Source organism: Lichenostomus cassidix, chromosome 2 (genome assembly GCF_008360975.1).
Source record: "Lichenostomus cassidix isolate B80296 chromosome 2, HeHo_3.0, whole genome shotgun sequence".
NCBI lineage: Eukaryota > Metazoa > Chordata > Aves > Passeriformes > Meliphagidae > Lichenostomus > Lichenostomus cassidix.
The window spans coordinates 104,455,091-104,478,710 of NC_139482.1; the positions used below are offsets into that span (position 1 = coordinate 104,455,091).

General features: G+C 40.2%; 1 protein-coding gene across 4 annotated transcripts in view; it reads right to left on the reverse strand.

The window, feature by feature from the left end:
• Positions 1 to 18,068, reverse strand: part of ABHD3 (abhydrolase domain containing 3, phospholipase) — a 28,670-nt gene extending 10,602 nt beyond the window's left edge. The window contains exons 1-9 of one of the 4 annotated variants that reach the window (XM_085052677.1): positions 17,833 to 18,068; positions 16,122 to 16,285; positions 13,420 to 13,602; positions 11,661 to 11,706; positions 8,710 to 8,822; positions 4,736 to 4,909; positions 4,036 to 4,084; positions 3,786 to 3,951; positions 217 to 2,829 (exon numbers count right to left, since the gene is read on the reverse strand). In XM_085052677.1, coding sequence (XP_084908803.1) covers positions 2,774 to 2,829; positions 3,786 to 3,951; positions 4,036 to 4,084; positions 4,736 to 4,909; positions 8,710 to 8,822; positions 11,661 to 11,706; positions 13,420 to 13,602; positions 16,122 to 16,285; positions 17,833 to 17,979 — 1,098 coding nt within the window. In that variant the 5' untranslated portion in view covers positions 17,980 to 18,068 and the 3' untranslated portion in view covers positions 217 to 2,773. Of the gene's footprint in view, positions 1 to 216; positions 2,830 to 3,785; positions 3,952 to 4,035; positions 4,085 to 4,735; positions 4,910 to 8,709; positions 8,823 to 11,660; positions 11,707 to 13,419; positions 13,603 to 16,121; positions 16,286 to 17,832 lie in introns of those variants that run through there. The other 3 variants (XM_085052678.1, XM_085052676.1, XM_085052679.1) reach the window with 3 other exon arrangements.
• Between the last annotated feature and the right edge of the window lie 5,552 nt (positions 18,069 to 23,620).

Below are 23,620 nucleotides of genomic sequence, written 5' to 3' on the forward strand. Positions count from 1 at the left end.
GCTATGCATTAGTATAGCAAAATTCAAGTCAGATGCCTAATACACTGCTTAAAGTCTCTTCAGAGAAAAATGCCACTTCAGATGAAAAGTTACATCGTGACAGTGATCAGGAATGCTATCACTCCATCTTCCAGATTTATTTTTCACATTTACAAAATATAAGGGCTTGAATTGGTTTTATTACATATTTCCTGAAGCAGTGGCTTGTTTAAATCAGTTATGGTAAGAGAAGTGTCATGCAATGAAGAAAGCATTTGTTTTCATTAGTCAGTATTACACAATAGGAGAACTGCATTCCAGAATTAAACTACAGATACATCAGCTGCCAAGCTCTGTGAACTTTAAACAGCAACATTAAGGAAGGACTGCAAATTGACTGCTTCTTCCTAATATTGGACTGAGATCAAATGGCACATTTTCACAATATCATTAAAATAACTACTGGGAAGTACAAAGTGTACCAAAAAGTACATAAGAAGAAATGATCAGGTAGTAACAAGCAACTGAGGCAGCATCTGCACTTTTTAAGGGAAGTGTCTCTTTAGGTCCACATTGTGTAATGACAAACCAGACTTGGTCTTGTATCCCTCAAGCTCTGTTACAGGAAGATAGATGTGCCTGGCTTTGTGGAGACTATTTAAACACAAAGGAATTCTGGCGTGGCTTTCTCCCTGATGAGTTTTCTAGGCCTGTTTCCCAGCTCTTGGAAACTACAGCTATCTGCAACAGAATTGAAAGGTAGCTTAAAAGCCAGTAGGTATTACTGGGAGAGATGAGGCATGAAATAACCAGTACCCAAAGTCAATAAAAGGCTGGGGTTTGGATGAATATGAATTTTGTGGCTTTGAATCCATTATACAGTTGTGAGTGGAAACTGCCTTTGGTTGCCACTGGCTTCCATGTGTCCACACATTTTTAAGTCAGAAGAAACAAGCCAGTTGCCAGAATAAAGCTACCTCCAAGAGTAACATCAGCCCTTTGTGTTTGCTAACATAAAACAGCTCACAGAAGTGCCAAGATGAATGAACTCCAAGAACTAAGGGCAGCAGACATAAATCCCAGACTGCTAATCGGGGTGCTCTGTGTCTCCTGCCAGCATGATTCCCACTGAAGGTGGACAGCACAAACTAAAAAGGAGCCAAGGATACACACACATAAGAATCATGCTATTAGCTGTAAATCAACATTGTCCTGGTGGCCCTTTCTAAGATAAACTTATCTCCACAAGGACAAGGGTTTACAGCTAACAGCATTAACTCTGTGAACAAGAAATAAATGAATGCCTAATCACCCAAACATCTTCATGGAGAAAGGCTAGTTAGGGTTAGAGTTTTAAGAGAAGATGGACAGTCATTACAACAGACTCTTAGCACCTCCTGTTTTAGAAGTATTGGTGCTCTACCTTGCCACCCTCTACACCTCAAAACTTCGAAGGCATCCTCACAATAGTTTTGAAACTTAATTTTACACAACCAACCATCCCACTGTTCACCAAGGGTTGTGTTACTTTTAAAAAACAGCTTCAAGGATGGAGAGATCTGCTACAGCTGTACTCTAGGGGACTCAATCTTTCAACCAGTCAAACTACACATCACAGAACTCCTGAGGCTGTAGAGACCTCTTGAGATCATCTAGCCCAACCTCCTGCTCAAGCAGGGTTACCAACACCAGGTTTTCCAGGGCTGTGTCCAGTAAGGTTGTGAGTATCTCAATAGATGGAGATCCCACAAACTCTCTTTGCCCACTCTCACAGTAAAAAAAAACCAAGTGTTTTCTTGTGTTAAGACTGAATTTTATGGGGTCAGATCAATAGTTGGCTCTTGAGAGCTGAAGGTGAAAAGAGGATTGAGTATCTTCACTAGCTTTCATCTAGCTAACAAATGTCCCAGTCCCAGTCATTACAGGCTGGAAAAGATTTAACAGATCTTTCAGAGGCACACTCACTGGTTTACTGCTGTTGTCACTATGCTAACTAGGTAGACCCTGCCACAGTTATTACTTCATTTTAGAATGGGAACCACAAACTAAACTAGTGCTAAACGAAGAGGTGAAGCTGTTGCTTCCTCTCTCAAATACTCTGTGAAAGAAACATGGCACAGCAGGTGACCTCCCTACAGTACTATGGGGAAAGTCATCCCCAGGGTGATAAGACCCATAAAAAATTATCTTCAGAATCACTAGTGAGATTTTACATTTGGATAGAGATTTCAGGGTCACAGCCCATCCATTCTCATTTCCAGGCCATTATAAGCCTATAAAAGAACAAGCCACTGTCCAATTTCAAGAAAAAAAGAAATCCCACAGAGGCTAATAAATACAAAGAGACTAATTCTGCTTCAGGAAGTCCTTGAACTACAAATTTTGAAAGGTGCATACAGTATTCTAGAAAAATATTGCTATGTTTACTCAGACCTTATTTTTTTAAGCCTCTGTTTTGGCCAATGTAAGGGATGGGTAGTTTGGCTAACCCAGAGTCACCATTTTTCCCCCTCATATTAAGTGTCTGTCAACTCTTTATATTGTTCATACAAAGCATGGATGCTCTTTGTTCAAGAGAAGAAGAAATCAGACTGTCTTTTTCTAGTGCACTTTACTGGAGTGGGCCTTTTCAAAGCATATTTGTCTCTAACTGCTCTTTGAACTATAAACAGTAATGTGTGTGCATATTTCTGTATGTGTTGTACATCTGCACACAGATAAACAGTACACACAAAGTCTCTTCCAATTCCCTCATTTCTGCTTGTTCTAATCTGTTTGCCTGCTCACTTTGGCTTCATGACTCATTCTGCAAGAATCTCACTTCACTTGTGGTGGCAGAAGAAAACTTCCCTGAAATAAATCAATGGTATAAACTTGTAAATTTTTAAAGGTGTCAGGTGCTCAATGCTGAAGACTGTTGCCTCAGCCAGCTGTTCATTTTAGTGGTTTTCCTCTACATTAGCTTTTGTTCTTCTCAGAAACGATAACCAATACACAGACCTCAGGAACAAGCATATTTTTTCAGGATAGTTAGCAACAGTTTTGATCCTCAGAGGAAAAGCAAAATGTTCATAATGATCATGTGTTTGGCATGAAATAGAAAAACATAGTTTTCAGTCTGTTACTTAGCTAGTATTACTGCTTATTAATTTCAGTGTGCCTCCTTCTAGGAGCTCACCTTCTGTATATCTCTTCCTTTACCCTAGACTTTGGCCTACATGATTAGATGTAACTACTCTTAGATTTTTTCTTACTTTTAATTTACAGGCACTAGAGGTGGCACTGAGATCAACATTTGAGGATTTCATGTCATCTCAAACATGAGAAACTCCCAGACATTCTTTGTAGGGACAAAAAAAAGAAAACCCACTTGTTTACAGTTTGAATTCTGAATGTCTACCTCCAGACATCTGAATCCAAGCTCCTTTTTTTATAGGTTCTCTTCATACTTGGTGAGCAGAAATGGGTGCTTCTCAGAGGGTACTACATCTGGTATCTTCCTTACAGTGAGATAACTCACACCCTAAATGTGCATATTTCTTTCGACTGTAAAGACTCCACTAATGCCTAATGAGGCCACCCCATATGCTTCTGCATTCTGCATTAATCAAGTCTCTCCATCATCTGTTTTATTTGCGTCTTAAACTTAATGGCAAGACTGATCCATCCATGGGAATTTTGATCCCACATACAAGTAACATTTAAATACACTTCTACACATAGGTCTGAGTTTATTCTCAAACCTATGCAGTTTGTCTTAATGAATGCATATACAGACAAGTATATTTTAAAAAGCCTAAACTTACCATGAGCTGGTGAGAAAACATCATCCACAGAGTTTAGACATAACACTGGAATTCCTACTGACTTCAGCTTGCGACATGGGCTAGCATCTTCATAGTAATCATCAATTGAACGGTAGCCAAACATGACTGAAGTGAACTGCTTATCAAATTCTCTAACAGTTCTAGCCTGAAGTACAGAATTCAAATAGGGAACTAGGTCAGCATTTGGAAAACAGCATCCAGCTCAAGCAGAAGTAACATTTTCACATACCTTCATCACAAGATCCATATCAAATAATTTCTCCAGCATTTGCCGATGCCTAAAAAGAAGGACAGAAAAATTGGAGGGCTTGTTTTTTGTAATGTAAACAAATGTAGAGGCCCTCTGCTTTACAGACACATTTATAGAAGTAACTGTCTAACGTGCTTGTTTTTAATTTTCTGTCATATTAAAAATCTGTCTGGAATCCAAGAGCAGAAGAATTGTTCATCCATATGTAGGCACATGCAGTAACAAAGTAAATATCTTCAGAGGCCATGAGAAAGATGCCAAAGATAAGAGAATCTAATATTTGGGAATACAAAATACACCCTGGTTTTATAAAGCCAAGGATGAACTAGGCCTTTCTGTGCTTTTGCAGTCAACACCGACTTAAAATAATTATTATATATATATATAAATCTACTCAAAGTCAGTATGTGCAAGTCTCAAAAATTTAAAAAATTCGTTTACTTCATTCATAAATACAGAAGTACGTTGGGTTTGTTGCAAGTCCCTTGAGCAGCAGATAAATTTAGTCACATTGACGACAAACTTTCTTGCAAAGATCCTTTTGATTTCAAAACTTACCAAATAATGCACACAGAACTAGAGTTGTTACAGCGTTAATTTTGCCGGTATTTTTATACCTGCTGTAGCTCTCATGTTAACATCCTTCCACCTTTGCTAAATAGTTCAGAAGGCAACTCACCTGCTGATAGAGGATTGTAGACAAGTGGTCAAGTAATAGTTGAAAAGAAGCCAGTTTAGTGGCTTCTCCAGAGATTCTACAGATTCAAAAACATTCCAACCCGCAGAGAAAATTGCAGCTGCCATTAAAGGAGTGTCTCTGCCGGTTTTGCCCAGGTAATTTAAAAGAAGCATGCTACAAATGAAAAACAAAAACATATATACTATCAAATTGTTTGCTTCAATTTAGACCAAATATAACAGCCATGTTTTTGTCTGTTTTTCAACAGTTCCTCATATCAGTCCTACAGTTGTGCCTAGTACACCTAGAAGGTAGTCCCACAATCAACATATGACTCATGAAGTTTACTTTCCCTGTCTACTATCAGAGAGGAACAGGGTGCACTGCGTAGGGTGTGAGTAGGACTGTATTTAGAAATAGATGTACTAGTCTTACTTAGATCACTAAAGGGAGGAAAAATCAAATGATTCTTACTCATGGAACAGGTATTCCCAAGTGTTAGGGACTTTCACCATCTTACAAGCTCTTGGTCTTCCTGATGTGGTAAATCTGATCAGCATGCCTGACAAATGCAAGCTGCCCCTGGCACACCTGCCTCACTATGAAGAAGTACTTTGAGATTAAGGTAGTGCCATTACCTCACCCCACACATATGAGAGAACACAGCTATTCTTTAACACAAAGTATATAAAAAACGAAGTCTTGGATAATGAATAAAACAAGAGAAACAAAATTATGACCCAAATGAATGGCTCAGGTCTTGTCTTTCTGACCAATTGCAACTTATAGTCTCTTCTGCTGATGTACACTTGACTTGAAAAAGAGGAGAGTTCACAAATATCTACCCTTCAAATGTAGAAAAAATAACAGTAAGAGAGTAAAATAAAAATACCAACAGGAAAGTTTCAAATCTTACTGTACTGCCTGAGACCCCAAAGTTTACAACAAGCATTTTAATACTAAGTCTTTAACACAAAACACTACCATTAATTAGTAACGTTAATATAGCTCCCTGGACCACCACACTCTGTACCTTTGCTTCATCTACTTCACTTCAGGAGATAGCAATCTTTAGCAAAGACATTATGAACCAGCCTGCTATCACAGAGACTTTATCCCTCTGCACTACCAACCAGATCATAGGATAGCAGTCTAATAAACCAACCAAAAAGAGTTGCAGTAGTAGAAGCACTTCTCTAACAGAATTCAGAATATATGTGGTAGAGAGAAGGCTTAGGAGTCTTTATGTTACAAAATAATGTCCCTTTCCACAATAATACCTACTGAAGATAGTAGAACAGGTGGTCTTTTATTTACATATACATGTCTGTGAAGTGAATACCTATTTTAATTCTTAACTGGTGCAAATCTGTTCTATATAGATTATCTGGCTATTCAGAAAATTCTGTAAAGCAATAGATAAAAACTACTGTAAGATTAAGACAAGTGGATGATTTTCACAGTATGTCCCTGGTGAGATCTTTGCTCCTGCTTAATTTCAAACATGCAGTACTCCAATTAATTTTGAAGCATGGAAACAGCTCTCTTGTAGACGATTAGAGACTATTCCAGTTTCCTGTACTATTAAGAACAGGCTTTCTGGCTTTGGTTCAGGATTTTAAAAACATATTGGAGGGGGAAGGTGGAACACCTTGCCTAAAATGGTGCAGTGGTGCTGGTGAGATATTAGCCAGGAACACAACACAGATTCCCTGTGCCATACTAACAGACTTTGCCAGTGTTTCAGATACCATAGCTAAGGTTAAGCCAAGGACAGAAATGACACTAAGGGCTTATGTGGCCTTTTGTACCAGTCACAGAACTGCCAGATTCTACTGCACCTTCAGCCCTTCATAATTGCCAGCCACAGGGAATTCTAGCCTTTCCAGCATAAACTGCCACAGCAAGGCACAGGCACAGCAGACTTCTGGACAGTATTGAAAACAGTATTTTTATATACAATCAAGGACCCAAATAGGAAAAATATTCTGTGGATCTGCTATTCATATGTAATGAATAACCCGAGAGGTATGAGAACATGCAGAACAGTCTTATCCACTGAGATTATTAAATAGTGGATTTTTAAGATCAAAAGTGGGCAAGGTAAACAGGAGAATTACAAAACTGGAGAGCTGGCTTTCATTTGCTCAGGGATCAGGTTTGCAAGATCCCACATGATAGCCCTGATGAGCAAAGGGGTCTGGGAGACCTGTTTGACCTTAAGGATAACCAAACATAAAGCACAAATGTGATACACCCTGATGTGTAAGAAGCTGACAAAGAGTGGCAGAAGATCACATGAAAAAAAAAAACCCTTCTGACCGATTTCAAGAAGGAAGTATCCTTAAGGTAGAAGAGGGGTGGTCTGCCTGGGAGAAGCAGTCATTGCCCAAGCATGCAGGGATGCAGTTAGGAAAACTGAAGTTTATCTGGAGCTGGAACAAGCTAAGGATGTCCAGGACAGCAAGAGAAAGATTTCTGCAGCAAGAAAGGCTTCCATAAGTCTTTTGGTACAAAAAATACTCAGAACAAACAACATCCTCAAAACAAACAACATCCTCTTTCCCCTCATCAGTGAAGCCAGTCATCATAGAAGGCATAGATCACCTGGGCATGTTTTGTCCTTGATGAAAACAGTCACCTTCTTATTCTCCATGTGCTTGGAGATGGCTCCCAGAGGATCTTCCTGAAGAACTGAAGTTAGACTAAACAGCCTTTTTATCCTCCTGGGACCACTACTCAACACAACAGGGAACCCAGAGACTAAAGATGTGCAACAAACCAGAGGCTACCAGTCTTCCCTGTCTTTACTGCTGAGGTCTGTTCTCAGGCCTACTCAGTCCCTTTGCCTAGTGGGACAGTATGGGACAATGGCAGCAGAAGATTAAGTTAGGGCCCAAATTAGGGCCCAGTTATGCAAACTGGGAATAGACATGTCAGTTGGACCAGGTGTGGTGTACCAAAGCTCCAGGAGGAGGCAGCCAAAGTCATTATGGGACTACTGTCCATCACTTCTGAAAGGGTACAGCAACATGAATGGTAAAGGACTGGCCTGATTTGAAAAGCTTCACAGTTAATTATTTATTTTGTTATCAGCAATTCTATTGCTTGAATAAATATGTATTTATCTCAAAGTTCCTCTAAGTCATTGACAGATTAATATCAATATATATTAATATATATTAATATCAATATACATGGGCTATATCTGCCCATCCCCCATAAAATTTATCAGAGAAAAGGCAACTCTCAGGAAGTTACCACTGTGTCTGCAGTATTTCTAAGGAAAATTCTCCTCTGCAACAATTTTTGTTAAAGAGCCTGCTGGAACATTTCTACTAGCTTCTAGCAGTGATTTTTTTCCCTAAGAAATTGTGCTATCATTGTCTGTTCTAGCTGTGCTTTCTGGAGAAAAGCCAGGACGCAGCAAGTCTTAATACCACATGCTCTACCAAGCCATACTGGTCTGAACAACAATACTACTTCTTGCTTCTGAGCCAGGCAGGGCAGATAGCCACACCTCTTCCAGGTTTACCTACCCACACACTGCAGAACCCAAACAGAGTGAAGACATATCTTGTTATTGCCAGAGGCTGCTATGAAACATGGTGTATTAGCTCAAGATCCCGTTTTATATCCCTCTGTTCCAAAGACAGACTCCATAGTTTCCAAAGACTGTACTGCCTACCTGTTTTGCTGTCAATCTGTCTGTCACTGTTTCCTCCCTTTCTCCACCGCTCCCCCCCCCAATTTTTAAATGTTAGCCAATTTTGACCTTCCCTGACACCGAGGTAAAAGCCTCGAAGATAGGAAGTTTCTAAAAGTCTTCTGCATATTAATGGTTGGAGAGAACCCCAACTTGCTTGCAGTTCAGTAAGTAATGCAAGTGTTCCAGAGTAATAATTTACAATCAGGCTACATCAGTCTTATTTTACTATCACAGTTAAGCTGAGACTTGTGTTACACAACCTTACCCTCCCATAGAAACACCTGCTGCCATGAATGGAGCTGAGGGGTGCAAGCTGTGCACATGATGAATAACAGCCTCTAAATCCTCCGTGTTAGCTGCACAGTAAGTCCTTGGTGTCTGTAAGAAGTCAAGAGGGAAAAAATGCCATCATAAGCTTTTGTATTATCCTTTAAGGACAAAGCAAACTGAACAGTGGATCATTATATAAGAAGATAAATTTAGCATTTATTGTGAAGCTTCACTAAATGACAAATATAAATCCAGAGTGTTTCACAAGGAGGTGAGGGAAGGAGTTATACTTGTTATCATTACAAAATAAAAGACGTGACAGATTTCTTCAGAATCTCCAGGTCATGAGACAAAATCTGAACAGAGAACAATGTGCTAAACTAGAAAGAACTAGATCAGAACTAGTAGGCACTGATATTTTTAAAATACCCCAAGGAAATGGAAACATTATAAAAGCTGTGATTTACAGAAAATGAAGTTATAATGACAATTTTACTATATTCACTCACATTCAAATGCAAAAAAAAAGCATAAGATTTCAAGTAGGCCAGCATTTGGAAACTAACCTGTATTTAGATTCTACATACAACACAACCAAAAAAGCAGATAAATAAATTCCCCTGTGTCATTTACCTAATATAGTAGAGTATTCTATTAACTAAAGCAATGAGCAATGAAACATATATTATTCCTTCTTTATCCATCATTAGTGTCTCTTTAAATCCTAAATTGAGACTTGGAATGACTTCCCCTGGCATCAGCATGGGTAACCCCTTGGGTAAGATTTGGTTAACCACTTCCCTCCAACTGAAGGATAAGCACAGCTTTTGAGCCTCACCTGGAATAGGCCACAACCTGAGGGACTATCTGGAGCAGTATAAGGGAGACAAGTCCATTTAAGCACACTAAGAATCACAGTACCATAAGTTTTCGGGTTTTTTTTAATGGTGTTACCCAAATCTCATCTACAGCAAAAGAAAGTTTTTAACTTTAGAGCTGCTAATAACATGTTAGTGACCTGGACTTAACTATAGGTACTAACCGAACTGCCAAAAATCAGCATAAATATCAAAACTCAATATAAAAATACGTAACTGTGAGTTAATGAAACTTATCTGTTGCCTGAAGCAACAATGGATTTCAAGCGTGGGTTTTTTTAATTGCTTTCAGTTAAAAGGCCTGGCTATTTGTGGGTGATTTTAACAAGTTTAATTACATGAAACTAATTACTTAAAATACATTGAACAAGAATATTGAAATGTTGACGTCAAAGATTAAAAAATGGAAAGAAAAGCTAATTCTAGATAATTAAAACTGAAGACATTTTTAATTTCCATTTATGTTGCATTTCCAGTTCTTATCCACATGAATCACTCTTCACTGTTGTACATCCTATTAATTATAAACAGTGTGAATGTGTTTTATTTTAATTAAATTGTCAATTTTACACGGAAAAATAAAATATTTTTAATAACTAGGATCTAATGCATTCTAAGTCAAAGTGTATTTGATTAAAGTTTAAAGATAAAACTAGAGATATATCTTGCACTTTTAACTTCAGTTATTTCCAGACAGTTTATTGTTTATCTATTTAGGCTTTGTACAAAGATATTTTGAAACACCATTTTAGCTCACATTAGCTGTAGTCAATCTAATATTTGATTATTCCATAGAAATAATTCACAATAACTTTCAATAATTAATGAGAACAGCACTCTTTAAATAATTATTATTTGTTGTGAAGTTGAATCTCTCTTTAAAGACACTAGAAAAAGAACTGCTTACATAACTAATTTCTACTGTGGTGCTTAACTATGCTTCAAACTCATTAACTACGGATTTTATACTAAAATGTTGAAACCTCTTTGCAGAAAATGTGATAGTTTCAGCTGGTTTGCTGCACAAGAACTTATAAAGCTTAAAGATGTAAATCCGATTACAGTAAAATACACACAATGTATCCAGACAAGGGATCTTTTCTCTTAATGATTCAGAAATTCATCAATAAGGACTTTGTGTGTCACAAAACTGCTTTGTAGATCCATCTCCAAAAGTATGCAGAAAACTACTCTTAACATGGCAATGTTTGCATTGAATTGCTTTATCTGATTATGGGAAAACATTCTGAGCTTTTTAAAGTTTGAAACCAGGGGTTTAAAAAAATGCAAAACAATACCAAGTATTATGTACATTTGTTCCAGCTGCAGAACTGTCAACAAAATGCATATGAAAAAACAAAGCTTATTCAGCAATATTTCATCGTGCCTTGTCCCTAGCTGCAGAAAACATTTAGCTTCAGGATTTTTTCATCAGAGGAATGGCCAGTAATTTCTAAGCAAACACTGTATGTCTGTCCCAAAGACAAAAAAAAAAAAAATCTTCTGTAGCTGAGTTTGTGTCATAATTGCTGAGAAAAATACAAGAACACATTTAACTTTTAGGATACAGCTATCCATATAAATCTTGTTCATTAATTCACTAACATGTATGGATCAATTTTATTGGCATACCTTTTAACCCATATCAAAAAATAATCCATTGTAATTTCTTTCCAGTTTAAAATATATTTTTGATATGGGTTAAATTAATGGGAGAAAATTGCATTGATTGGACAAAGATGTACACATTTTAGATAGTGCAGTATTCTTGGAAAGAAAAGTGTAAGGACTGTTCATTTTAATGTTATAGATATTAACAACTGAATCATTTCCTAAAATGAAATGTTCAGAAAAAATCATTTGTTGACCAGTTGACCCACTAGGGTTTCAAAATAAAAAATTAATATTGGCACATGACTGATCTAACAGATGGCTGGATTCTCTTCTCTGCATTTTCAACACATGCTCCAAGTTTCTCTCATTTAAATCCAATCGTACAAATAAGTACAAATGATTTCATAATTACCACTTATAAGTGAGAGATGTTTATCTTAGAAGTCATCCTTACCAAAAGCGCCTCACCAGCAATCCCCCGATTGTTAAAAACCACGCATCTAAAAATTGAGACAGTAAATTCATTTGTACACATAGTTAATTTCACCAAAAGAGATAACTTATACAAGAAAATGAAAATGCATAAAGAAAAATGAACCCCTTCTATGAATAAGTTCATCATATAAATATTTACAGCCCTAAAGTTCCTAGAGGCTGACCTATGTGCAACAAGCTTTATACCAAAATGGAGTTCACTGAGGTCAGTGATTTGACTCATATCTGAGCTCCGTGATTTGTCCAGGTCAGATTGCAGGGTGAGAACCCCAGGGTTTACCTGAAGATTGTATAGACATGTCCTGCCTGCACTCTGCCATGAGCTCTGCCAGTGCAGGGCCGAGCCTAAAGCTGTACTCTGAAAAAAGAATGTCAGAGATCCATGTGTAGACATCCCTCAAAGCTACATCATTCTATTAAATTGGAAGAAATGAGCCAAATCAAAATTATAATGACAGCTAGATCCAAGGTGCAGGTTCTTGACAATGGCTTTTTTTTTGTCTGGCACAGCAGAAGTTTCTGGTCTTTCTCTATTGGTGGGAGTCTCTGAATCTTTTAGCAGTATTATAATGATTAAAGAATTTATAATTTTCTTAATAAATATTACTTTTCTATTACTCTTCCACAATCTTACTGAAATAATTTTATTAAATAATGCATACATAGTTAGACGGGTTAAAGGCATGAAAGAATACTTATTTTGGTATTTTTCTCAAATGTTGCTATTTAAAAAATAATTATAGCATTCTCTTGAAATCTGATGTAAAACTCCCCTTTTTAATGTTCTACCTTCTTCTCTTAGGTGATCAAATGCAGATATTACTTTCAGGAATACTTTAAAAATTAATAGTAACAAGTTGTTGATTTCAGGCCTTTCCTCTGATATTTTTTACTGGTAAGTTTTAAGGTGATCATAAAAGTACTTTGAACAGTTAAAGTGCTACTTTGCTTCCATAATTTAGTAAAGTAGTTATTCAAATAGAGACGAGATAGCCAAACAGGTAGATAGAAGCTAATATATATATATTTGAAGAACTATTAGAGTCAGTATCAGAAGCCAATCTGCAAAGACAAAATGTAATATGCCAAATACAGACCCTGGAACAATAACAACTTATTTTAATGCGCAGCAGCAGCAATATGGTTACATAAAGGAGTCTACTCATTGACTAATCCACTTATGTTACTGAACTCTGACCAGAAGCCATAAGAACAAAACTAAATTACGCAGTGACAATGAAGAGGTGACAGACCTCCCCCTTAAACACCACCGGTAGGAGTAGGCTAGCTCTCCTTTCTGCACCCAAGAATTTGAGGCTGCTGAATCAAGCAATTTTGGCATTCAGAAGCTGACCTCCTCCAAAGCCTACTGCCAGCAATCCATCCACACGAGTCTTCTTGGAGCTGAATACAAACCCTTTCTCTAGAAAGTGTAAAGGTTAACACAAATACCGATACAATAATTTAAGAAGCAGCAACAACTTTCTGCTGGCTTTCACTGCAATCTCTGGGGCACATCTGCAGATATTAAATCAGCCCTTTCAAAGGTACTGCCTGTTATATAAGTCCACTATGATTAGTATTGCTAATAACACTTTCTTACATAAAATACTGTATTCAGATTTCATTTGCCTTAGGAAAGCATCTGATACACATACAGACTTATGCTGGATCCTACTTGAAGCAGCAAAATAAACAGCAATGAAATACAACAGTACCTATATCCCAGTGTTTCGCTTTGATGTATCATATGAAGAATGTAGGATTCCTTGCTTGTTCCTGTCAGGCCAGGCAATAACAGGACAGTGGGTCTTGTGCTGGCGTCCGGATAATATGAGCTGTCATTATTATCAAACCAATCCAATGAAATCTGTCCTCCATCTGCTGTTTTAATGAGCTCACTGAAAGGTGCATTTTAAGACAACACTGATTAGATTTTAAAAATACATACACACCATTAAGAGTGCTTGCAGTGTACAAATTACCAGGTATGAATTCTGCATTTTTCATTGTTTTAATACTCAAAGTGCCACCTGACTAGGCAGGTCTGCATTTAGGAGTCACACCTACAGCTGACAGGAGTTAGAAGAGTCAATCTGTGGAGTAATTCCTGTTGACAGTAAATGAAGACATGGCCTTTCATAAATTGCTGCTGATGTACTGGAAGCTTGTAACGAATGTGATTTTTGGCACTGCCTTGTATTTTATACAGGCATTTTTGTGCTGCATATTTCCTTTGGATCATCTGAGAACCTTTTGATAGCACACTGGGTAATATGATAAACATTTATCACTTTTTTTTTCTCTTCATCCAAAGAAGCAGAGTGTATAATGGACTGTTATGTTTTAAACATGCAAAACGCAGACACACAGTACTGCATCTTTCACCCTGTATCTCTACAAACTTTGCTAGAATGCAGTTAAAGCATATATCTTAACAATGCAACAAATATCTCAAGAAGCTACACATGCATTAAACAATGACAGAAAAGTTTCATTTTTTTTTTTTTTAGAAACATACAGCATCCTCCCACTTCCTGGAAATGATGACATGGTTCGGGGGAGTTGGTGTAGAAACTAACAAAATACAAGCCTACCTTGCATTCCTTGCATTTGGTTTTTCTTTTGAAATTCTTGTTAATGACTACTTCAGATTTTAAAGGTGACCAGCATTGTTGGACTCATTACCTTAGCTTTGCCCTTTTCCAGTAATGGGAAGTAGATGCAATGCTAGTGAGTACTGCCAACACAATCTCAAATGGTGCAAAATAAGCACTGCCCCACGGAACTATGTTTGTTCTCTCAAAACCCTTGAAATAGAAGTGTACAAGAAGGACTAGAAAAAGTGGACATGGCCATACCACTGAAATGTTTCCTAGTTACTAAGACTAAGGGAAGCTGCTAAATGCTAAATCTATTCTACCAGGCAAGCAGAGCTGAAACAACTTGTGTTGCATCCAGGTTCCGGCACATAAAAGTCCTTCTCCTTAGGTCTTGTGCCAAATGCCTCATTTGCCAGACTAAGTCTCATTTCTGTGTGAAAGAGATCAGCTGAGGACAAACAATAAATATAAGGGTTTTTTTTTCCCCTCTTAGAATTTAAGCATCAAAGAACACAATGTAAGCTCCACAGGTAAAAGTTGCTCTGAAAATCCCAGAAATTCTGTATATTCAAAACAAGGCTGAATGTGGCCATGCTATTGTTAAGGTAGAACACACTGGTTTGATGGACAGACAGAGTGCCTGCACGACCATTGCAAAATTATGGCATTTGAATGCCCGAATATTTGATACACCAAGTAATTGTGCTACCATCCAGACAAGCCTCAACAGGCTGCAGAAATGGGTTGACAGGAACTTCACAAAGTTCAATGAGGGGAAGTGCAAAGTCCTGTGCTTGGGAAGGAACAACCCCACGTACCAGTAGAGGCTGACCATCTGGAAAAGAGTTTGACAGAAAAGGACCTTAGGGTCCTGGTGGACACCATGGTGAACATGAGCCAGTAATGTGCCCTTGAAGGAAAGAAGGCCAAAAATCTATAGGCTGTGGAGGCTTAGGAGGACTGTAGCCAGCAGATCAAGGGAGATGATCCTGCCCCTCTATGGAGCACTGGTGAGGCCACATCTGGAGTACTGAGTCCAGCTCTGGGCTCTCCAGTCCAAGGAAGACATGGACATATTGGAGAGAATCCAGCAAAGGGCCACAAGGACAATGAACGAACTGGAGCCTATCTCCTATGAGGAAAGGCTGGGACAGCTGGGACTGCTCAGCCTGAAGACGAAAAGGCTCAGGGGGAACTTAGCAATGGGTTTACATACCTGAAGGGAGGGTGGGTGCAAAGAGGATAGAGCCAGGCTCCTTTCAGTGATGCCCACTGACAGAACAAGAGGCAATGGGCCCAACCTGAAACATGGGAGGGTCCCTCTGAGTATCAGGAAACACATTTTCATTGTGAGAGTGTCTGAGCACTGGCACAGTTTGTCCAGGGATATTATGCAGTCACCATCCCTATGGAAATCCAAAAGCCATCTGGACATGATCTGGGGCAACTGGCTGTGGCTGACCCTGCTTGAGCAGGGGAGTTGGACTAGGTGACCTCCAGAGGTCTCTTCTGACCTCATCCTCTGTGTAATCCTGTGACCATATAACCACATCAGTTCCTATACTGTCACCCATATTTCAGTGCTGCAAAACTCTCTAAGTTAAAATAGGGCCATTTGGGAACACTGACCATTCAAACCTTCTTCATATTGAGTCCATGATGAAGACAGTTCCAAGTCTATGATGAAGTTGTAAAGGTAGGCATAAAGCAGAAAAACCAGGCACAAACTTGAGCAATGACAGTGGCTGTGTGATACAGTCAGAGTAAGGGAACAGCTGGATACCAAATCAATCACTTTCCAGAATAAAGGCACTTACTTCCTGTACTGTACTTGGGGTCTAGATGTGATAAAGGGGCGCAGGAGTGTCTGTACCCGACCTTCCCAGCACCAAATCGTGGGATAGTAAGTTTCTGTCACAACAGGGCAATATTCCTCGAGAAAGCGGCAGAAACGGTCATTGCTTGCCACCAGCTGGGGTTTCTAGGAAAAGAGACTACAGTCAGACATGGGCATTCTTATAAACCAAACTAAAAACAAAGAAAGAAATGAAAGCTTATTAAATCCTCTCTCAGTCAATTAATTTATTTCATATAATCACTTGCAATGCTTTTACTTTTCATGATACAGAGATAAGTAAATGAAAACCAAAAGAAATGCCAGAATGCCCAACTGAAAAGTGAAACCCATTAATGGATTCCTTACCTATTTCTAATAACATGCTGATCTAGCTCTACTTTCACCAGCACTGTATCCTCACTAAAAAACCAAAATCACACTGTCTCTTAGTAGGCAAGAAAGATCTTACCAAGTCCGTTTTCTACAACCACATAGAAATGACAATTAATCCATGCCTGCACTTTGACCATGCACCTGGTAGGACACTTCTCCTCCCATCTCATTCTACAGTACACAAGTGCATTGGTTCCTCATCTCTAATAATGTTCTGCATACAGACAATTTCCTTACAGTTTCCATTTGTATACCAATTAACATGGAAAAGTCCCCACATACCAAACATCTCATGTTTTAGCAACCAAATTTCTTATACCTCTCTTTCACAGTGACTCCCCAACATCCAAGCATTAACAGAACAGTAACAGATGCTTTGAGGAAAACCATTCCACATAAACAGCTGTTATGGCACATCCTCCCTTTGCTTTTCTCCTCTGACAGAAATCAAGCACCCTCTTCTCCATGAAGAGGAAGGCTATGTTCCCAGCGGTTCTTTGAAGGACTGTGGCAACACTCAGGTCCTCAGCATTCAAAAACCTTTTGATATGCGTATTTTCAGCTGATTACACATTCAATGAGGCGCTCTCACCACGGGGCCACTTCAGATCTCATCAGGCTCACCGTATCCAAGTAATTTGCGACTGCCTAATTTATCTGTAAAACCATTGCTGATGAGGAGATGCCCAAAAGTGCTCTAGCCCCCAAAACGCTGCCATTGTGCCTCCAGAGGTACTCAGGATAGTACCGATGGGGACACAGGGACAACAAAACTACTTTATCACCTGCCCTGCTGCTCAACCAAGTAGGTCGGGTTTGTGTTGTGGAGGACTGTCTCCAAACCTCGCTTTCCAAACCACGGCACCCCGCCAAGCTCTCCAACTGGTACAACTGCATTTTGGGGACTGCCGAGGCCGGAGCCCCGTCCCCTGGCAGCCAGGGTAGCCCAGGGGAGCCCTCCCTCACCGCAGGCCGGCGGCCTCTGGCAGTCACCGGCGGCCCCCGCGGAAGACGCAGCCGCGGCGGGTGGGGGAGGCTGCGCTGCCCGGGCCCGTGTGCGGCTCGAGCGGGCTTTCGGCCGGCCGGGCAGCCGCGGCGGCACCTCCAGGGGACGGACGAGGGATGCGAGGACAAGGCGGCCGCGGAGCCCGGATCCCCCCAGACATTCCAGGTGCTATCCCCTCGCCTAATGGGCGCCGGCGCCTCCCCAGCGGGCGGTGGGTCGCGGTGACCTTCGGGACGGTCCCCGTCGGCGGGACACCTGCTGAGCCCGCCCGCCCCGCCGCCCTCCCGCTCACCTTGGCGATGCTGTTGAGGTAGTAGCAGGCGTAGGCGACGCCGAAACCCAGCACCAGGGACAAGCCCACGCCGGAGCCGAAGAACCCCACGCGGACCTGGCTCTCCAGGTAGAGGGAGAGCTCCCTGGTCAGCACCTGCCAGTCCATCGCACACGGGGGACGGCACGGCACCGCACCACACCCCGCCTGCCGCGGGCGAGCCCACCCCGGCGCTGAGGGAGGCGGAGGAAGAGGAGCAGGAGAAGGAGGAGCTGGCGCCCGCCTCCCGCTGCCGCTGCCCGCGGCCCGCTCCGCGCTGCAGCGCCGCCCCGGGACCGCCCCTGCCGCGGCCAGCGGGGCCTGGGCTGACCCGGGGGGGTCGGGACCGGGGCTGGGCGGGATGGCAGCTCGGCCCGAAGGGGAGGCAGTTCTGGGCGGCCCGGGGTGCCTCGGCCGCCGCCGCTAGCGCCGGCTCCCCCTCGGCAGTGCCGCCGGCATCGGCCCCCCCACGGCGGGTGACATCCCGGGGCTCCTGCGGTGTCACCTTGCCCCGCGCTTTGCCGGGAGGGCAGCGAGGGCGTGTGGGGTCGGATAGGAAAGGGACCTGTCCAAAACCGTAAGGAGCAGCTGATGCAGGCGTGTGGGAGCTCAGTCAGTGCCGGGCAGGGAAGAGGGAACGAGAGCTTCCAAATGCAGCCATGGTTAATCAGCGATCTCTCTGTAAATATTTTACGTGCGACAGAAGTGTGCTACTTCTCTTCCACAAATCACTGCTGTTACAAGGCATTAGCGAAGACTAGAGAGGAGTAGAGGTATCTCTAATTCCCGAGAGAATTTCGGCCAGCTCCCTTTTCAGCTGTATGGATTGTTCCTTGGAGGCCCTCGTGTTTGCTAACTCAGATGCTCCCCCCTTCAGCTTCATAAAAAGACGCACAGTATTTGCGTCTTTCCCTTGGCAAAATCCTAGGAGCACAGCTGATAACACGAAGATCCTGGAGCTGAGCATCTGCTATTTAAGATGCATGCATGCACCACGGTACACAGAAGTACTTTCCCTCTCCTCATTTTATGGCTCAGCTCCATGAACTACTGAGAGAAGACTGACTTTGCTCAGTGAGGGTATACACTTCTTACCTTATCTGTGTTTCCTTGCTATATCCAAATTTCAAAATTTAGGGGGAAAAAAAAGTAACAGTAGAAAAGGAGATGTGTGACCTTTTTCAATTGCTCCTCTTAACTAAGACAGCTTACCAGAGAATTCTTCTCTGACATAAAGCATCTCAGTTCAAAATTTTCTTGTTCACCATTGAAAGACTAATAAGAGTGTATTGCAGAGATCTGAAGAAATTTTAAAATATCTATTCTTCCTCTTTAGTCAGCTGTCCAAAGTTGAAAAGAGTATGGGAATTGGTAAGTGGAGGCAGGGATGGTCTAGGATTTGTTTGTTTTCCCCAGAGCTTTTGCAGAAACAGGAAACTGAATGGGTGGAAAGCTACTGTCATCAACGCTGCGCTTCTTCTGCTGATGGAGAGCAATGATACCCAGGTTTTGGTCCTGACTTGCTGGGAGTGTGTGCTGTACACCCCAGATAAATGGATTTATCATGAAGGGACACTCCAGTGTGAGCAGCTGGAGTAGATAGCTTAGTTTGAGAACACGTAGGCTTCATCTACAATGGGAACTTAAAAATCTTGAGAGACAATAAGTTGGCTGAACTGACAACTAGATTTTAGGATGCAGAGGAACGTGCTACATCTGAAGGAGAAACTGGTTGCTGCTGGCAGCAGACTGTTTTCTGTATGTGACTCCTATCCCCATTAAGCTGAAGAATCTTTGAGTCACCCAAAATGCAGAGAAAAGAAAAATCTCAAATGCTTGAGAAAGAACAGAACAGAGCCTGTGCCCTTGGGTCTAGAAGGCTTCTAAATGCATATCCACACATTTGACTGAGTAGTGGAAGGTGTGGCTTGATGGTTAGAGAAAGCCTTTAAGTCATATGGAACCAGTAGTTTAATGACTTGATCAACAATCAAAAGATTGAATGCTTGAAAAAAGATCCAGACTAATAGGTTGATGAGGTTTATCTGGTCTTGGACTTCTACCTACCCTGTGTTGGTTAGTCATGGGAACATTAACAAGGTCAGGCATATGTGACATGCTGCAGCCAAACTGAAACAAATGACATGTACTGGGAGGGGCTGAGGGGTTTGGGTTTTCTACTGTGTAAACATGTTGCTACACTGACAATAGCAATAATGTTAATAACTTCCTTCTGCTTCAAGCAATCCCCTTCAGATCCTTTGGTTCTGGTGTTGGGTTTTTCTAAGTCTTTAAAAGGTTGTCCTTTGGCCTACAATGCATTTTGCAGAGCTGATAAAGAAAAAGCTCATTATGAGTATTCTGCTCCTATTACAACCACTTCCAAGTGATTGAGTCATTGCAAACTGAGCATGTGTGAAAAAACAAGGTGGTCACTATGGTGTTTTGAACTCCTACTGCATTTTTTCTAGAGAAAGAGAATCCTACTTTTCCAGAGAGACTTGCTATTTGCACTATGCTCTCTTCTCTCTGAGTGCTTCATGAAATGATTGCCTCAACCCACCACTAATGGATTATAGATTAAGCAGAAACGAAAGGGCACAGGATCGTTCTTTCATATTGTCTCCCAATTTATTTTGCTTAAGCAATAGATAATAATTGACAGAAGCAATTGAAGAGTCACCATTTGATTTGCTTTTATCACTAGGTGGCTGCACTATGTTTATATTATCTTTTGTAACGAGAGGTGGTTCTGTGATGATTTGGTGTTTGGGGTGGAGTCATAATGTTCTTACTGACATTCCAGTGCACAGTTGCAAGCTGGTCCCACTGCAGTTTTCTGTAACTCCACTCCTGGAACAGATTTCAATGGGCAGCATCTGTGAGGAGGGGCAAAGAGACTTTTAACCTCAGAGTTTTAAATTCGAGGTTCTGCTGGATTATATTATTTTAATTTTTGTTTAACTTTAGTATTCGTCAAACAAAATGGGAAAAACATCTTTGTGTCAGCATGAATTATCTTGGAATATTTAAAAAGCTCCAAGTCCATGCATGAAACATCTGAAAAGTTTTCCATTAACAGAGGGGAAAAGGCATCCAATGGCTGATATTTATTATCAGCAAGGGAATGGAAAAGAAAAAAAGGCATTTGAAAAATTCAGTTCAGCATTTCTTAAGCCTTCCTCATGCATATTATATATTTGTCTTTTCTTAAAGTATGAATGAAGTCAATGAAGATACCCTGTGTTGGAGGCTCTTCAAATTTCAGATGGAAAAAGCCAGGCTGTGTTTACATTTGTACTCTTAGTGCTCATGAAAAAATCAATAATTGGGGAATTAGAAATAAGTGCTTTTGTTGTCCCTTTCTTGAGCTTTGCTACTCTTGCTATTATCTCCATATTCCTGTCTTTTTCTTCCATCTTTTTCTTCCATGCTTCTTCTCTTCACTCCCTCAAGAAGTATTTCTCAGGCCTTTACAGTGGTAAAATTGGAAGGAACATAGGATTCAAAAAGAATTATTTGGGTCATGTGTTGGTGGATGAGTTACTCAACATGACCTGGCAATTGCATACAGCCTAGAAGGCCAACAGAATCCTGGACAGAATCAAAAGGAGTGTGGCCAGCAGGGAAGGGAGGGAGGTGATTCTGCCCCTCTACTTTATCCTTGTGAGAACCCCCTGGAGTGCTTCATCCAGCTCTGGAGTCCTCAGCACAGGAAGGATGTGGATCTGTTGCAGCTGGTCCAGAGGAGGGCCACAAAAATGATCACAGGGCTGGAGCATCTCTCCTTTGCAGACAGACTGAAAGAGCAGGAATTGTTCATCTTGGAGAAGAGAAGGCTCTGGGGACACTGTAAACCAGCCTTTGAGTACTTAAAGGAGGGCTACAAGAGGGCTGGAGAGGGACTTTTTACAAGGACTTACAGTGGTAGGACAAGGGGCAATGGCTTTAAACTGGATGAGGATAGATTCAGAGATTTCAGAGAAGTTGTGGATGTCCCATCTCAGGAGGTGTTCAAGGCCAGGTTGGGTTAGGCTTTGAGCAACCTGGTTTAGTGGAAGGTGCTCCTGCCCATGGCAGGTGGGTTGGAACTCAATGATATTTAAGGTCCATTGCAACCCAGGCCATTCTATGACTCCATGATAATTTAGCTCCTTCCCTTAAGTGTGTTTCCTTCAATTAAAATGTGAGTATTTAAATTCAGCAGGTGTAGCAGGTACTGTTCCCACAGAGGAGTTAATATGAAGGGTAAAATTCTGTGATATGTAGTTGAGTGTAATTCTCAGAAATGTCAATTAATTTAAAATTGATTGTTTTGTTCAGAAATCAGAAATGCATGGCATGCTGAAAACTGAATATGAGACAGAACATTATGAAATAATTTGAAAGTGACAAAATTTATTGAGGACATTTGTCTTATCATTTTTTGCATTAAAATATTACCAGAAGCTGCAACAGAACTTAGAAAATTTTTGTAAGAATACGGTAGGGCTAGATGTTGAATCTATGTTAAATTTCCTCCTGTCTCCAAGGAGTATTTCTTGTATCTTAAAGTAAAGCAGTCTCAATTTTATTTACCAGTTTTCATTCCTTCATAATCACTTCAAAGAGGATAAAGGGATAAATATTGTATTTCACACAAAAGACCAAAGCATTCTAAGATGTAACACCTCCCTCCCCAATGAAATAACTTCCACATACACTTGGTAAAGTCTTTTACCAGCAGTATGGCTTTAGCTGATTTCAGTGGAGTCAGAAATATGCCCAATGAATCTTCTTCCTTTAGGCAATTTTTTAGATTTTCTTTAGCATGTTAAGAGTGAAAATTATTTATAAGTGTTATATACAAATTTAAATGAAATGTATTTTCAAAATGCTTACTTGGTGCAAAGCATTTTCTCTTGTTTAGCAACAGATTCATTTTAAATAAAAAAATTTAGCCATGTTTTTGATAAATACAGATTTTCACCAGTCTATCAGAGTGTCCTGCAAATATTACTTCTTAGAATTTCGGATTACATAATGTTGTGACTGGAACTATTTTCTTATGACAAAACATAGAATACTTAGATTCTGCTTGAGTTGCTCAATGTTTGTTACTATGTTGGAGGATTGTTAAAATTAAACAGAGGTATTTTTTGATACTGAAGTAATCTTTCAGGCATTACTTAGTACATATTGAGTGCCTTTGTAATCCAAGACAAACCTGTACTTGACACAGGACACTGTAAGCACATGATTAGGCCCATTGATTGCAACAAAAATTATCATACACGTAAAGTAGGAACATTCTTAAAATATCTTGATGACTCATGGAGACAGTTTATTTTCTTATCAGTCTAAAAATATGACCTAGCTGGTTCTGATTACATCTTAGAATGTCAAGTAACTACTTTCTTTACAATCTTTGCAATCAGGAAATTTAATACCAGGAAGAAATTAATCCCTCCTTGCAATGCATCAACTAATTTAAAAATCATCTATGAATTAAACAACAATATGTGGATAAACGTTTGGAAATATCAGGTAAGTATACATTTTTGGATCCTCTAAGGTGTGCTAAAGTAGGATAATTTGTAGAGATGTGCAAACATGAGTACATGGTATTGTAGTGTGCATGCCCTAGGTTGCTACATAATTTTTAGTTATTTTATTTTATCTTGAATATTTAAAACTTCCAAGATTAACTCCATAGATATCTGATTTTCTCTCCACTCCAAAGAGTTCAGCACAGTAAAACTTAAAACTTCAGCCAAGAAAGAAGATTCCA